The sequence below is a fragment of the Pelmatolapia mariae genome, linkage group LG8, assembly GCF_036321145.2.
Source record: "Pelmatolapia mariae isolate MD_Pm_ZW linkage group LG8, Pm_UMD_F_2, whole genome shotgun sequence".
Lineage (NCBI taxonomy): Eukaryota > Metazoa > Chordata > Actinopteri > Cichliformes > Cichlidae > Pelmatolapia > Pelmatolapia mariae.
The window spans coordinates 22317175-22334997 of record NC_086234.1 but is presented as its reverse complement, the minus strand read 5'-3'; the positions used below and the strand labels follow the sequence as shown (position 1 = coordinate 22334997).

At 41.7% G+C, this 17823-nt stretch overlaps 1 protein-coding gene across 1 annotated transcript; it reads left to right on the top strand.

Annotated features, from left to right (window-relative positions):
* The first annotated feature begins 268 nt into the window (after positions 1-268).
* Positions 269-16484, top strand: ubtd1b (ubiquitin domain containing 1b). The gene is made up of 4 exons (XM_063481555.1): positions 269-1132; positions 9848-10075; positions 10198-10355; positions 12354-16484. The coding sequence occupies exons 1-4, from the start codon at positions 1051-1053 to the stop codon at positions 12624-12626; spliced, it is 741 nt and encodes a 246-aa protein (XP_063337625.1). The 5' UTR covers positions 269-1050; the 3' UTR covers positions 12627-16484.
* The last annotated feature ends 1339 nt before the right edge of the window (positions 16485-17823 follow it).

Genomic DNA, 17823 nt, shown 5'->3' with positions numbered 1-17823 from the left:
ATAGAAATGTAAACATTTACCGAATGGTGGAAGAAAAGCTTCAATATTATTTTTCCTTTAATGCTGCATTCAAGTACCGTCCGAACAATACATTACAAATACTAGAACTAGCAAAAGTGGAATTATCTTCATGATGTACGTCCACTAAAGTTTTGCTTTTCAAGAGGTTCCAATTAATTACTACCAGTATAATTTCAAGTAAGAGTATTGACATTAGAAGAACGTGTAGCTGTTATATGACAACTCCGCTGTACAAATTAATTTGCGGACTCCTCCGTTCATAATTGCGTCAAGTCCCGACGCAATAGAAACCAACACCTGGCTGGATGCTTTTGCGCAAGCGTAAAGAAAAAAGTTCGGCGGCGCTAGCAGACCGCCGCTGGTCACCTTTCACCAGCGAAGTGGGGAGAATTTTTTAGGGGGGCTATTTAAAGAAAACACTGTACCGAGCTCGTCAAAGAACTGAAGTACTCCTTCGTACGGCGGACAGAGGGAGACTGTAATGACCCGCTGCGTTTGTCAGAGACGGAAGATGCGGGGAAATGATATCGTGCGCGCGGAAGTTTGTGTTTACTTACGCCGTTGTAGCTAGCGTGTTGGCCCTGTTAGCCTGTTAGCGAGAAAGATGCGCTGTGTCTTGACGGGTTAATAGCAACACTTACAAGTCAGCCCAGCTATGTTAAACAGTAGAAACATACTGTATATATCCTGAAGCTAACAACGAGCTGGTGGCAGATGCTGCGGATTGCTCAAACTCTTGAAACATTGGTGCGGGCCACGAGCCGTGAACTCTGCGTGCGCGTGTCAACACGCAGGCAGAAGTTATTTACAAAGAGGGCACTTTAAGCCCTAATCTCAAACGTATAGACCTGCAAAACGTGATTTAAATATTAACTGCCGCCCTCAGTGCGGTTACGAATGACATATCAGGTTTGCGTCGCTGTGCGTGCAAACCATCCTCCTCATCGGACCTAGTACATCGTCCTCGTCCGCAATGGGGCCCCTGTTTAGCCAGTGAGACCCGTAAAAGCGATCTGGAGCCCGTTAGCCATGGGGGGATGTATGGGCAGATACTTAGAAGGCTGGGAAGACTCGCAGAGTCGGGGCTCCTCCAGGAACGGTGGACGAGGAGGTAAGGCAACATTGTGTGGATGTTGTATTAATATGCGGAGAGGTTTCTTTGAAATATAAGAGCTGGAAACTTAAAATCATACAGCAACAGTGTCTCTGTCCGTTGATGATCAGTGATGCCAAAAAAAAAAGAGAAATATTTCGGCGTTGATAGTTTTGTGTTGCTATAACAATAGCAGGTTCAGACTTATCTGAGAGTGCATTTCTGGCCACCACTTGTGATTCGCATTGCTTTTTTGTGTCGTGGCTGCTGTTAAACAGAGGTATCGACCTCTGTTTAACAGCAGCCACGAGAGGGCAGGTGCACGAAATCTCCATTCACGATTCCTCACACACATGAGGAAACTGGATTCTGCTGTAGCTGTCTGACTTTGATGTGTGCCTCTTCTGTATCAGTAAAAAAGGGCTTGATTCTTTAGCTTTGACGAGGTAGTTTTTCATCTTATCAGTTCAGACTGGTGAAGCTGTATATTCAGATAACATCTGTACCAAAGTTGATGACAGTAAGCTCGTTGGGTGATTTTCGTATATTAAAATCTAGGGCGTAAGCTCTGTGTTGTGGTTACTGTAACAGCCAGCTACGTTACATTAATTCCAGAAGTTGCTCTCTTTTCACATCAGTTCATGTCTGTTGGTTACGGACTTTCCTGGAAGTTAACATAATAATAAGCTGCTACTTTTTTAACCAAACTAAAGTTAACCATCAACACACAGGCGCAATGCAGCTGAATTATTAGACACTGGGAACTTCTACTTAGTTTCGATTTCCAGAAAACAATGCTGATTATATTTTGTGTGACCTTGTTATGATACAGTCATTATTGGGAGATTAGCGCTTTACAGCCTGGCAGGTTCATGAATGGGGGTCACATAAACACTTTGGGATGGGAAAAGACTTTCCAGCTTTTTCAGATTTCTGTCATATTGCTTTAAAAGAATGCTCAGTTGTGTGACTACAGTGCAAGCACACTTGAGCTCAGTGTTTGCCTTAGAGTGGCTGCTCAGGAAACTAAATGTCTGTTATTCATTTGGATGCAGGTTCTGTCCCCTTGATTTGTTACTGCTGGAAAGTTTTTCAGTCCGCCTTTTTCCAGTGGGAATTGTCTCCAGTTTGCATCAGAAAGATGGGAGGTTTTGAAGATGGAGTCCAACTTTCGCCATATAAAAAAGGGCGTTGTTTGAATAGACTTTCTGACCCCTGCTTATAGAGTTGCATCCTAAAATTAGACTCTAACATAGATTTTTGATGCCAATATGACCTTCAAAGTAAGTTTCTTTGTCGTGTGCCAGAGTAGCTATTTAAAGTTAAAGCTGTCAGAGCCAAGCTACCCAGGCTTTCTGGCAGTGGCTCATGTTGATTTCCCAACTTGATTAGACTCAACACGCTCCCTTTGCTAGACAAGGCTTCGATCAAGAACAAGTAACATCATGCCCCGCTGTATCAGTGACTGAGACTGACTTTTCTCTGTTACATACATGCTCATAAAGAAACCCCACTTGATAAGAGGAAGAATTGGATTGCTCATATGGGATCTCAATTTTTTCGTTTGTTCCAATTTTGTTTGGATGAGAGCTCACTAATTTGTGTTACTATGTTCGTGTTAGGTCTGCCTACCACACGCTTAAAGGAACAAAAAGGAGGCTCGTTTGCATTGTGATGCTGAAAAAAATAATGGAAGAACATGTTTGGACTTTAAATAAAGATCTGCAGACACCCATTATAAGATAGTAACGCATTTAGAAGCAGCATGGATGTAACTGAAAGGTGATTAGAAATGCACAATTTCCAGTTTATTTTAAATACTGATTTTTAAAAAGTCAAATATCAATCAGGCTATAAGAGTATACAAAACCTGCTGAATATATATTCACAAGGTTCGCTTGCTAGTTTTGTAAATCACCTAATAATAACGGTAGACTGATTAACCATGATAATGTCAAAGCTCTCAATGATTAGGATCTCAAGAATCAACAAAACAATTCACTGGAAAGTAAGCAGAACTGTAAATGAAAGTGAAACCTGCCCGTTCCAAGGTGGTCTATCTATTTTGAATGTAATTGCTTTAGAAAACAGCTTGATTAAGGAGAAACACATTGTTTTAGTTGACAATGTCTATAATTTACAAGTGTTGTTGTGTTTTTTGTTTTTTTTAAGCATCTCTGTAACAGTGGTTTACAATTTCAGTAAAAGGCAAATATAGATCAAACCTCAAACCAGCCTTCCCATGAGTGGCTCTCAGCACTGTCTGTATCCAGCTGTCTCAGACTAACCAGAAATCAGCTGGGCTGTTGTATTGTCACGTCTAGGCTGGATTCTGACCTGGAGGCGTTCAAGTCATAGTTTCACTTTATTGGCTCGTCTCGTACCGAGCAGGGTTACTGCTACATCAACACATCATCGCTCTGGTTGAACCAAACCCGTTTCACAGCTGTCTCAAGCACATTCCCATTTAAAGGGTGACCGCTATTAGAGTGATCAATCCAGCATAAACAACATAAACATACACATGGACAGAAGTAATGGGCCACACCTCTTAATCTTTGAATGCAGGCTTTGTCACAATGTATATAATCAGTCACATAGTCGTGCCGTCTGCCTTTACAAACAGTTGTGTAAGAATGGGTCGCTCAAAAGAGCTCACTTAATAAGAGGATGATATTATAATAGGATGTCACCATTGTGACAAGTCAGTTCATGAAGCCTCTTTCCTCCAAAATATTCCACGATCGACTTTATGTGATCTTTTTGCAAAGTGGAAAGACAGCTGCTCAGCCAACTAAAGTTAATGAGTGAGGTCCTTCTCTGGCTTTAACATCAGCACAAAAACTGTACACCGGGAGCTACAAGGTATGGATTTGCACAGCTGAGCAGTTTGTGCTACATGTGGGTGTCCCAGTACTTCTGGCCTTACAGTTTACAGTACATGCTTGGGCTTGATTTTTATTGCATTTATGATTATCTTGTTTTTATGTTTGCTGAATGCCCAAATTATAATTGGAAAAACAAAAATAATTACCCAGTCTCAATATTAAGATTAATTACTTTTGCTCAGAGTTTGCTGAAAATATTCTGTAAAATATTATAGTTACTTCAGGGATCATTTTCAGATTACAGAGACTCATTGTATCTTTAGTGTAGTGTAAACATTGGTTTGACAAGGAAAAGATCCCCCAGATCCATCCTGGGAGGAGACATGAATCCCTTTGGAGTTGTGTCATGAAGGGCATCCAGCATAAAAACCTGTCAAATCAAACACGCAGAGCAACCCGCTGTGACGACCCCCTGTGAAGAAGGGATCAGCCGAAAGTAGCTTTTAGAGGCTGACTGTATCTTTAGCTGCAGAAAGGTGAAGGAAACAAAGTGGTGATAAGATAAGCAGTTACAGAATGAGCCCATGTTTTTGACCGCGCGCCAGTACGTCCTCATATTGATTTGGTCAGTGGCAATTCGGTCAGTGTCATCTGGCAGCGGCGTTATCTTTGTTGCTCTTTAAAGGAAGAACGTGGACAGCCACACCTTCCCCCCTGATAGTTTGCCTCATTTCAAGGGAATGTGTGCAGCTGTTAAATGTCTTTGCAGGTTCAAAGCAACATCTTGGTAAAGTAAAGCATTTGTTCCTAGCGTTAGGTAATCTTCATCAGCCACCTGTAGTTGTCGGGTGTGCTGTTTTTGCAGCACAAGGAAGCCTTGTTGCTGTTTCTGTTTTATGAGGCATTTCACCGATTCTCATAAATAGTTCAACCTCATAACGTGACACTTGCTTCTCTGAGCCCATCATGATGAACAACACCTTGATATTGCTTCATGTGTCTGTAATGTGTTGCCTCCTGTTGTTTTGGGGTTTTTTTTAAGACACACACACACACACACACACACACACACACACACACACACACACACACACACTTATCCCCATAAATTTTATTTCTGTCACTCGCGCTCTCTCACCGTACTGCAGTTTCAGCAGTATTCTCCTATAATGTGAACATTTTTGCACGCGGTCACACTCCCTATTCTTTTTCTATACAGTTTAGCTCACTGTTTATAAGTACAGACACAGTGACACTGATTCATAGGAGTGTACTGCAGCACTGCTGTTTGCCTGCGTGTATTAACCCATCCCCTCTTCTGATGAATTTTGTTAATATTCAAACTTCAAACTCCTGAGCATCTCAGTGGAAGATGAAGAGGATTAACCAGTATGAGGCCAAAGTCTCTGTTACCTTATTTGACCAAAATAAAAAAAAAGCTCAATGACTAAGACATTATATGTGCACTACACTGCTCACATAATGTTGAGGTCCGGGCTTTGTGAAGGATAGTCTGTGACCGATAGTGTTAAATGTACATATTTCCTACCCAGGTATGCTTTTACTGCATTGATAGTGTTTTTGAGATCATTGTCATGCTGAAAAATGCCAACTGTGAATCAATACCATGCAGTACCATTTGGAAAGAGATGGCACTGCTTGGCAGATTATACCCTAATGGTACTTTCCTGTGTTCATAATTCCGTTAGTTTTGAGAAGATCTCCAACATCACTGACTAAGGGGCAATAGACTGCTTTAGACATGGGGTAGGCATCTCCAGGCCTCAAGGGCCGGTGTCCTGCAGGTTTTAGATCTCACCCTGGGTCAACACACCTGAATCAAATGATTAGTTCATTACCAGGCCTCTGGAAAACTTCAAGACATTTTGAGGAGGTAATTTAGCAATTTGAATCAGCTGTGTTGGATCAAGGACACATCTAAAACCTGCAGGACACCGGCCCTTGAGGCCTGGAGTTGCCTACCCCTGCTGTAGACATTGCCCTTTGCACCACTCCTGACCTCATCTGTACTTACTGATAACACTTTGAACCAAAAATCTCATATCTGGATTCATCCAGCAAAGACCTTTGTCAAGTCTTTGCTGGATTGTCTGCTATTATTCTTAAGAACATGACTTTTAGACACTTAATTTGCTGTAGATGACATTCAAGGCCACTCAATTTATCTTTGGTCCCCCACCTGTCAGGTTTCCTCTTTAGGAATCAGCTTTTAGGGCAACATTACAATGCTGTGCCTGTCAAAATGTGTAATCTTTGGCATTGTTCATAGATTCAGCAAAAGAAATGGGTATTTCGTGCTTTGGTGACAGGCTGCTAGTAACAAAGTGCCTAAAGAAGCCATTCACAATTGGCTCTTTTCTAAGTTGCCTGTTAGGCAGAAAACTGGTTCATTCCTAGAGTTAGAAGCCTTTTTAATGCTTGAATGATTTATAGGTCGGTGTTAAATGGCTTAACAAGCAAACAGAAAAGGAGTAGGGTCCAAAGAAAACCTTTGCAAGACCTTCAGAAAGCCGGGAGAACTATTGCTCAAGATCCCATTAAAAATTACAAGTCTGGTTTCTTGGAAGCAAAATATAAAGAAATAAGGGCTGGCTCAAGACTTTAGAACAGCCCTGTACTAACCAATAGATATAAATGCAGAATAAAGTGGCACAGACCGTGGGGAGAAAAAAACAGTTTGCAATAGCTGTGGGCAAAACATGCAAAACTTGAAAAGAAGACATTTAAGTAGTTCTTGTTGTTGTAATACAAGCCTCTTTTGTATGACGCGTTTTGCAAGTGTCACGTCACGTTGCCTCGGCAGAATGGAAACAGATAGTTGAGGATTTACAGCATGTGTTTCATCTTAGAAATGAGGTCTTTATGGTGTACCCAAGTTTTATAGAGCCATGTTGCACAATGGAGTTTTCAATGAGCTCATGAGAGTTTGGAATCTCATAGTGCCTTTAATGTATGCAGTGTTTATTACTGATGATACTGATGCAATATGCTTCTAAGAGCCAGCATGTTCCATGTTAAGGGCTCTGAGCTACAAAATAGGAGCAGGTGGACCTGTCGGTAGCTTTTCTGAGCTGAGTGATCTGTAAACAGAGCATATAAAGACAGTGGCGGCACTATTGTAGTAATAATGCATGTGTTTTTTTGGGGTTTTTTAAGTACCATTACAGATGCTTTAAAAACACTTTTAAACTACAGAAGGGCCGTGTCTTTAACTGCAGAAAGCTGAATGATGTAGTGTGGTGATAAGATGACTGGCTACAAGGTTGAGCCTTGGGTGTCCTGTACACTGAGGTTTTGATTGGAATACGTCCACGTTGACATAACTGCAATATGTCTATAGCTCACGAATGTCAAACTCATCTTCACATCATGGGCCACATACAGCCTAGTCAGACCAGTGATACTCCTTTCTGTCAGTATACACAAGTTTAACCATACATCGAATCCCTCAGATATCTTCATATTAAGGAAAGAAGTACTACAACCTTTCTTCATCATGTAGAAAAACTCATTTACTTTTGAAATTGTAAGTTAAAGAAATCTGTCACCATGACTCTGTGGAACCAAGTTGTACATATTAGGTGTGTAAAAAACTGAAAAAAATGGTTGTTACTCTGTAATAATATAACATTTTTTAACCAGGACCCATAAATACATTTTTTTTTAAAAGCAAAAACAAAAAACATTTCTGTTGTAGGTAGTGAAAAAAATCGACTTTTCTGCCATTTCATTCTGTATGAATTACTTATTTACCTGGTGTAGTATATATTGCTATGGAGGTTTTCATCAAAAATGCTATAAAACTTATGAAAATAAGGCTAAAAGTAGGGATGTTCCTAGTGACTAATTTCTTAGTTGACTAAATGAAGGGAAAAAGTAGGCTAACTAACTAGTCTAAAATGAAGAAACAAGTTAAATTTGTCAAAAACTCTCTACACAAAGGCATTTTAAGCATTTAACACATTCTTTAATCAATCATGTTGCTTAACTGTGCAGCACCTTGCTTATGAGCATTATGAGCATTTCATGTTCTCCAGAAAAACACTTCTTCACCGATGTTAAATAGGATGTAAAAACATGTTACTACAAAAGATGTTAATGTATTAATAAAATGTGACAAATTATCATCAGAAAAACAAATAAACTGTGACTGAAAAGTGTGGCACATTGTGCTGTGTGTTATGAATGATGCACGCTGTTCCATATTCATGCCAACCACTTCAATAAAAGTTTAAATCTAAAATAACGAAACGATAGAACGATAGCAATATTTTTTTTTTTTCTGTTTATCTGGAGTCGGGGCGCAGGCGCAGGGGCAGCAGCCTATGCAGAGAAGCCCAGACCTTGCTCTCACCTGCAGCCTGATCCGCTTAATCTGGGGAACGTTGTACCATTCCTAGGCCATCCAATAGATATAATCTCTCCAGCATATCTCAAGTCTACTCTGGTGCCTCCTCTCAGCAAGACATGCCCGGTCGGGAGACCTCACCCAGAAACTGCCCGCCTTTCCTTTCGATGTGGAGTAGCAGCGGCTCTGAGCCTATTCTGAATGGCTGAACTTCTCACTCTATCGCTCAGGGAAAAACCATGCACCCCTGGGTGAAAGTCCATTTCCGCCGCTTGTATCCACGATTTCGTGCTTTTACCTTTAAAAGGACTACCAATATTTGTGTTAATAATAAGATCAGTCCCAAGATTGGCGCGTTCATGCTGTTTCTCAACAATGATCCTCCATCTGATGGCAGATGGCTGCATAACATTTGGGACACAGCAATTAATCGGCATTGGATATCAATTCAAATGTTTTTGGCTCTCATGGACACCACAGGCCTGCTTTTATTTTTGCTCAGTGGTAGTGAGGAACCTGCTTTGCTTTACTTGGGATTCACTCGCCTTTAAATGCTAATCCTACACCAGTCCACGGCCTCAGGATTACTTGTCCTGAGCCTCCTGCACTATAGATAAATAGTCTGGAAGAAAGGCAACTCTGCATGCGAGGTGTCCCTTTTGTATGCTGTATTTTCCATCAGTCCACTCTTCACGGAGTGGCAGCTGTGACGCAGGCATTAGCAACTATAGGCATGTTTAGTACTCAGTTTTGTTGTCGAGCTTTTACATTCATTTATAGCTTCATGTATTTTATTTCTGGACTTCCGTAGCTTCAGTCAGAGGAATTTTATACCGGCTATGATACAAACAGGTGTGGAAAATCACTGGAAGTTTCAATGATGGGTGGCTGATCCTAGCCTGTTGTCCTTATGCTTTCCCTCCACATCAGTCAGTGTTCTCCTGGCCTAGGTGTGCTCTGTATTAATACTGAATAGTGGGAAACATGAAGGTAAGGTTACATAGACAGATATAGAGTAAGCATACGCTTCATGGATACAGCAAACTCTGAATGACCTCCTAATTTTAGATTGAGAAGACATGTTAGGGTGGGGTAGGACGATCTTTCTCTGATGACAGCTCGAGTTTCTGTCTGGCAGTTCTGTTTATTACAGTGAGGAGATGAAAGAACAGAAATTAAGGCTGGGCTTTCCTCATTAACCAAGCCGCCTGCTCTCTGCATTCGGCATTTACACATGATAATGAGGATTGTGAAAACGACTTCCACTGACTGTCGTGTATGGATTCCTGTTGTTTCTTCTTCCATTTTTACAATAGTAAGAAGGGAAATAAATTGTACATGTGGGTGAATTAATCAACACTTGTTTTGTAATGAGAGGACCTCATGCTGTGTTCAAATGTCACCTTAAATTCGGTGTTTTCAGAATTCTGCCTCTGACCTTAGAATTTAGTGGGGTGTTTGTTTTATTTGGTGCGTATTATGAGTGTGAAACTTCAGCATTAAATTAATACCCTCCTCTACCTTTACCCATCACAGGGCGTAACGAGCCTCTGAAAAAAGATCGTCCTAAGTGGAAGAGTGACTACCCGATGACGGAGGGCCAGCTACGGAGCAAGCGGGATGAATTTTGGGACACGGCGCCGGCCTTCGAGGGCCGCAAGGAAATCTGGGATGCTCTGAAAGCAGCCGCTGTGGCCTTGGAGTGTAACGACCATGAATTAGCTCAGGCTATAGTGGATGGAGCCAGCATCACACTGCCACACGGTGAGGACAGAAAACACACAGTATTCTTATACAGTACAGTTCTCACCTCACTCTCACATAGGCTGCTTAAACCAGACTTAACTTACAATGTGACCTCTTTTTCTGTGGCATCCTCTTCTCAGGTACCCTGACAGAGTGTTACGATGAACTTGGGAACCGCTACCAGCTGCCCGTCTACTGCCTGGCACCACCCATCAACCTCATCTCAGAGCGTAGTGACGAAGACCCCAGCGACAGCCCTGAACCCCCAGTAGCATCCAAGAAGGAATTCCAGCTCAAGGTACCACGACTACTACATCTCCTGTAAGACACGGGTCACGTTACCAACTGATTAGGACTAAATGGTGTCATCTGCGTATTAACCCACACTGTAAACACTGTACTCAAAGTAATCAAATAGATGTACTGGTCTAATATTAATTCAGAGTAACTGATTAAGTTTAGACGAATATTCAGTTGGGTATATTGGCAACTCAAGAGGCAATGGTTGCCTCAGTCTTTGTTTTGGGGTTTTCCTTGAAGTTTGCATAAAAAACTAAATATGTAAATCTCCATACAGTCATGCCAAAACTACAGTTCCAAGGTTTTGCATATCAGAACATGCTAAAAAGTGATCTAGTCCTCTAGCAAGTCATAAAAACTGATAGAATTGACTTTTTATACTGCCATTAATCATGCAATAAAAAAATGCAGAAACAGTGTGTGAAATGCTGAGTACACCCTTACTGCTTCCACAACAATTAAGGGGGTAGATAGCAGCCAGGTGCTAGTAATTTGAATGGATTTGTTTGCTGCTCAGCAAGTGTGAGCACTTCTGTAAAAGCAGAAGTTTTAGTAGTTTGCTATTCTGGAGCATTCAGGTGTGTGTTGACACAGTTCCAGACAGAAAAGACATCAGCATTATTCGTAGGGCGTTTTCATACCTACAGTTCGTTTAGTCTGGTCCAAACCGGTTGATGACTTTGTAAACTTGTAGCTTTTGCTTGTATTTTGGTTTCTTTTTGCACACAGAAAAATCTGTATTAATTCCAAGTGAACCAAAATGTTTCACTGCAAGTCAAGTGAGAGTGTTCAGTTTGCTGATTGGCCAGATGTGTCTGAGGTGAGAACAACTAAAGTAAATACAAGAAGAAGGTGCTGTGCTCCCGACTATTGAACATGACCATGAAGAATTTACAATCACGTCACAACTAGTTGCCTGTCTGTACAGGCCTTTGTACATCTATAGTACCTTGCCTCATCCCAGAATACAAAGCATACAAGGGTCCAGGAAGATTTTAGCTCAAGCCTACAGCATTTGCACCATAAAGAAAGTGTTCTGGAGTACATTTGGAACCACACCAAGACCAGCTCCTCCACAGTGGTGTGGTTGTTTTTGTCCGCACCCAAGTGCGATTACCGTGGTCACACCTGCACAAATGAACCGCAAGGGGGAAAACGAACCAGTTCAATTTAAATGGACCAAACACTGCAGATATGAAAACACCCTAAGAGAAACAATTGCTTCCACCTATGTGGGAAGGGTTATGAGACCATTTCCAGTGACAAAGATGACTCTCACGTGGAAAACAATTATGTCAGCCACCATTCTTCCCAGCAGTGGAAGTAACAGAAAATTCCCCCCACTTCTCAGACTCTACAGCCCTACTTTAACATTTAACATGCTGAAGTGAACTGTTTAAGTTCTTGACAGAACAACTAGACAAAGACTGAACAAAGTCTCTTCTCTCTAAAAAGAACAAGGCAGCATGTCTTAGGTTTCAAGAACTGATAAAGTCTAGGTAATTTTTTATTATGTTCTGATATGGAAAACCTTAATATTAGTAGAGTGTGACTACATCTGGGTCAAATCATCATTAATGTTGTGGCTGTGCTTCTCCTGATTAATTGTTAAACTGCTGCAGATTGACAGGCTCTGGGAAAGTCGATGTAGTTACACATTACTCTGTTTTTGTGTTTGCTAGCTGTTTGAGCCGGTTTATCAGCAGCTGGTTTCACCTTTGGACAGAAAAACAGATTTCATCCAACATTTACTTCCTGTGGTTATGAGTCATATCCTCATATGTGCCTAATAAGTGCAAACAGATGCTAGAGAAGCTTATGTACTAACATTCATGCAGCTTTTGACATTTATTAAGACTTCTTACGTGGTTAAAACTGTAAAATGCCAACACAAAACAAGCCACGGACCAGTTTTTGAGTTCTTTGCATTTGGAACTTGGCTCACCTCTCCATGCAGCATTGTTAGCTCACTCTTCTGCTCCCTGCTCCCCTGTAGGTGCGGCTGTCCACAGGAAAGGACTTGCGTCTCAGCGTCAGCATGGTTGACACCATAGGCCAGCTGAAGAAGCAGCTGCAAGCCCAGGAAGACATTGACGCCGTTCACCAGCGCTGGTTCTTCTCCGGGAAGCTGCTCACGGACAAGACACGGCTGCAAGACACTAAGATCCAGAAGGACTTTGTGATCCAGGTCATCGTCAACCCACAGGCACTCCAAGCCCCCAAACCATCACCACCGACAACCACCGCCTCCTCACCTGTGCCCGAGTAACCGAGGACCGTCAGAGGAGCGATGCAGTCTGTGATGGACCAGAGGTGCCTCCCAATGCTGGATAACTTATTCTTCTTGACAAAAGCTACTGTTACTGAAAGAGAAAGAAACTGTGAGGGTGAAACAAACAAAAACAGACAAAGAAGAAACTGAAAAGTGCTGCTTTTTTTTTTTTTCTTTTTTCTAAATGTCCCTGTGTGTGCACGTGTGTGTTTTTTGGGGGGGATCTGCTGAGTTGTTCCAGTCATCACACTAACCAGAGATGCCTGTCATCGTTGCGTATTAAAGCAGAGCTCCTCGCGCTGGTGTGCAAGCCTTTTCTCAGTGCACAGAACGTGCACATCAGAGCTGCACATGCAGACTCTGCCTTTGCCCTTTAGCCTGCTAACACAGTGCCAACAGAGGAACTGCAGAGGCGTTGGTTCTAGAGCGTATTTCTGCTATGACACCTATAAACTCAGCGCTGTTGCTCTCTTTCTCCTCCACAGAAACAGGAAAGGAAAGCAGGAAAAAAGAAACGTGCTGAATATTCTTCTTTTTTTTTTTCCTTTCCCTTACTGAGGAAATAAAGTCAACTGGGCTTTTTTTGCACATTTAAAGATTAGTACTATACTTTTGTGGTAGTTTGTGTGCCTTCTACAAGACAAAAAAGGGGGGGGGGGTAATCACCTGCAATTTTACTGTTGGGCTAATATATCTTTTTTTTTTTTTTTTTTTTTTTTCAGATTCAGGAACTTTTAGATGGACCTAAGCTATAAGTGTTGCCTTTATTTCTTTTAAAAGATTTCGTAAGTCTTGCGGACAGAAGAGAATGGTTGTGTGGGTGTGTGTGTATGGAGGGGGTGTGCGACAAGATTACGAAACTGACCCATACGATGCATTGAGAGTCGAGACTGGACTAAAAGTCATAGCTTAAGTGAATCATGTCATTGATTTAAGGGAAAGCGGAATTCCCTTGCAAAAAGTGTCGTCTTAACCGCTGCGTTGCTGACTGCGCAGTGACGCCCTGACCAGCAGGAGGGAGCAGCACAGGCCTTATTAAATTTGATCAGATCAGTTGTTTATTGTCACTTGTTTTGTTTTGTTTTTCCCCTTCCACCACCGGATGAATGTAAATCCAGCTTTTTTGCTCTCGATGTGGTCTGGTAATGTTGAACAAAAAAAGAAAGGAGGGAAAAAAGGCATTTTCTCTTCACCAGCAGGTATGATACGGAGCGGCGAGTGAAAACAAAAAGCTCAAGCTGATTATTATTTTTTTTTTTTCCCTTCAGTAAAACTGGCCATACCGGTGATCCCCTACATATCATGACTGTTGCTTACAAGCACACCCCAGGGATTTCTGCACGATGTCCAGTTTGCTTCTCATGTAAAAGCAGTTGTTTAAGGCCTTCTGTGTGGCAGGAAGGCCCCACAGAGTGATTTTAAAAAAGGTGGATTTGGGAACTAAGCATTAATTTTGCATATAGCAAACTCAGCGTATGGCAGTAGGCGAGGTATGGTCGAGGTAAGGCAGGGAAAGGGAAATGCAACATGCTGCTTTATGGGATTTTTTTAGGGGGGGGGGGGTACTAATACTGCTGGAGTTCTCCTTTAACAAGTTTTAATTTAATCATATTTTCACAGATCTGACTGGAAAGCTAAAAATAAAACCAACCAAAATCTGTGCTTCAAGGCGAAAATGTTTTTTTCTGTGGTGGCTTTCCTGTAAGCTGGTGTCGATTCAGAGAACAAGGAGAGGTTTTTTCAACCTTGTTTGTCTGTCTTAGTTTCACACTGAGCGGTGAGCACGCACTGCCTGTTTTCTTTACATCATAGCACATCTGTTAGTGTTCATGCCCCGACTCTAACCGGCTCTTGAAGAGCAACAATAATTGTTTGGAGGGAAGAGAGCCATCAGGTTTGTCGCCAGCCGCAGCGGTCACCAGAGGAAACAAACGAGTGAGATGTGATATCTGTATGTAAATCTGCAGACTTTGCAGACGAGCTGCAAGATCTTTGGCAGTGGAACATTTTCACTTTTTATTTATAGCTGCTAGCAGTCCGGAGTTCACTCGACTTCGCTCACCTTAAGCAGCCTTTGTTTGTATGTACCCGTGGAGAGCATTAGCTATCATCTGGGAACTTTTTAAATTTAACAGTATTCATAAGTGATGACCAGTGCACAAAATAAGCTTGGCTGATGCTGGAATCCCTGAAAAATTGGATGTTGTCCCCAGAGGCTGGACTCCCAGATTGGTGAGCTACAAACAAAACAGCCCCACATTCATCCCCCTCATGCTGGACCATCTGAGTCCACTTTAAATCTCTGTGGCTGTATTCACACTGGAGCTCATTGAAGATGATTTTGCCTGAATAATAGCCATGGATCACTCGGTGTGAAAAACACCATGCTTTATTATCACAATCACCCTTTCTTGTATTTGCAATCAGAGATATGAGACTGCTTTCCTGAGCAGTGTGTTTGCACAAGAGTCTGTTTGTATGGGAGGAAAAATAAAAGCCATAATCCTGATCATGACATTTATGTCACTGCACACACCAGCTGATTTTTTTTCTCTTTTTTTCTCTTCTTCAGTGACTCATTTCAAACTCAAAGTGCATTTAAGCTACTTTTTTTTTCAAACTTCAATTTTCTGTTGTCCTGTTTCTGCACACAAAGGAGGAAAGCCAAAGATACAAGAGCACTCTGTGCATCAGTTCCAGGTCACGTTGCAGAATAACGCATCAGCTGGTTCACTGTCACAAACGTCCACAGCTGGACGAGCTTTGTTTTCATTCTCCGCTCCTGTCGCACAAATATCCTGCATCATCAGCATCGTGGAGGTAATAAAACTGACCTGAGCCACAGCAGCAGCTCACCACATCAAGATGATGTTCCTTCTCTCTTTGTCTAGCCACTTTTCAGCCTTGTGGTTCATTAACTTGTGTGTGTTTTAAGGATGTTTTTCTTTCCTCCTTCACCTTTTACCTGTGGTTCCTAAAGGGATATGTTTTGTAACTATCGTATGCAAACTTGAACAAGCGTTTGTCTCTGTATGTGCAATACAATAGACATAGACCTCATCAGTTTCGTGTCTGATTTCTGCTTTTTGCTGATATCCAACAGCACCAGCCATGAGTATTGTCAAAAGGTACAATCTGCAGTGCTGCAATCACCTGTGTTTGTGTTGTCTCTTTAAAATGTGTTGCTAGCTGTCGCCTTGACCGCCCCGTCCCCACGGGCTCTTAATATTTCTAGAGTAAATATCTAAAGATTAAAATTTGCCTACACAGTTTCATTTTAGTGTCCATTTAGCATTGTGCGGCGCTCATCTCGGCCGTTAAGGTTAGTGTCGTCGGACTCGAGGGTGCTCTGCTGACAGTTTTAATTATGGCATCTCCTGTTATGCCATTCTTGCTGAAGTAAGCTTGTTTGCTTGCTCCGTGTCTTCAATTTGTCCTCTTTATTAATGTCTTTGAGACTTTGAGCACTGACCATTGTCCGACATTAAAGGGACCACATGTTATTACACTGTAAAGTGCTTTAAGGTGCCCTCAGAGAACTGCAAACAGGACCCCTGATCAACAGTATACAAACTACTAAAGCCCATCCCCCTCCCATTAGCGGTTCAATATGCCAATTAAAGGCAAAGTATAAATATCTGTATGGTTGCATCATAGGAGTGTTCTTCAAAGCACAGCCAGACATTTAGTTATTGCATTATTTAGCCCCCTAAACCTAGAACCCTAGTCACAATCTTGGTTATTTTTATTAACTGTCTTTGTTAAACCAGGCTCTGTGCACACTCACCATATCATATAAAATATGGACATGGCTTGTAGGACTAAAAACTGAAGCCTACACTTAAGTGCCTTAAACCTGTATTGTTTTTAATGGCCACCAGGGGGCCACGACTGTGGCCCCCTGGTGGCCAAAAGATTTCTCATCCTATAGTTGTCAATGGAAAACCGTTCCTTGTCCAGGTTAAAGGGGAGCCTAAAAACACTGGCTTACCTCGCTAACACATTAATCTTGCCGTAGCACACCCCTCTTGGGTTACTCTGGAAATTCTCTTGTTTGTTATCAGTCTTTCTGATATGCTGTTGCACATATAGGTCAGACAGATTTGTGTTTTGCGTTGTTGCTCTAATCACTGCTCTGCAGCTTTGTGAACTAACCCAGAGAAAAATGTTACCACTCGCAATAGTCTTTTCTTTGTCTCATTAGATACAAGTTACTGAAATCTGTTCCCATAAGGAGATAACTTATCCTCTCAACCTTAGAATAAGAGGAAAAGAGGAGATAAAATTCCAATTCTGAGGCGTGAGATTAAGCACTAATACATGTTTGTCAGTCGAGTTGTATTTTGGAGCTCACTCTTAAAGTAACAGCGGGTAATTCAAGATAAAGATGACTTAAGATAATCTGTGAAGATGCATCACACAGCCTCAGCACAGGCAACATGTGTGTTTATTTAGCCCCCCCCCCTTCTGTCCTGAACCACTTCACCTCCTTTAGTTTGAGTTGAGTCCAATGACTCATCTTTTTCAGCGAAATGTAATCACAGTTTACGAGAAGTCAAGCTCTCAAAAATGTGATAAAGTAGTGCTTAAATCAACTTTATGATATTTTTGAGCATCTGGAGATGCTTTTAAATGGGAGGGGACTTGAGATCAAATCCTTTAACCACACTGCAGACTGTATAAAAACATGGACATAGTTTTCAGGTCTTGACAGTGACAATGTGAATGTGCCTTAAACCTGCATTCTCTTGTATATCCAGCAGGGGGCTGCTACTGTCAGTACAGCAGAAATCCAGTTGCATAGAATCTTTGCAAGAAAATTACCCTACTGCTCCCATGAGCTACAATCTCACTAAACATTTTCCTGGTGAACTTTATGGGCTCAGTCACTAGTTTCAAGTCTACATTCATACAGTCTGATGTTCATTTTGTAAGTTGTGTTTATTAAGAGTCAAATTCATGTTTATGTTTATTACGCATCACCTCTGGTTTTAAACACGAAAATCCTTGATGGTCATAACTTAGGGGTGACATCACTGCGGCTACGTCCAGCTTTTATATACAGTCTGTGTTCTCATCAGATGGCGTTTAGCCTCTTTCGTCATTTGCTGAGCACTCTCAATGTATCGAACTTCAGTCAAGAGCAATGCAAATGGACACTGATCACACACACTCAGTACCGGTCTCAAACTCC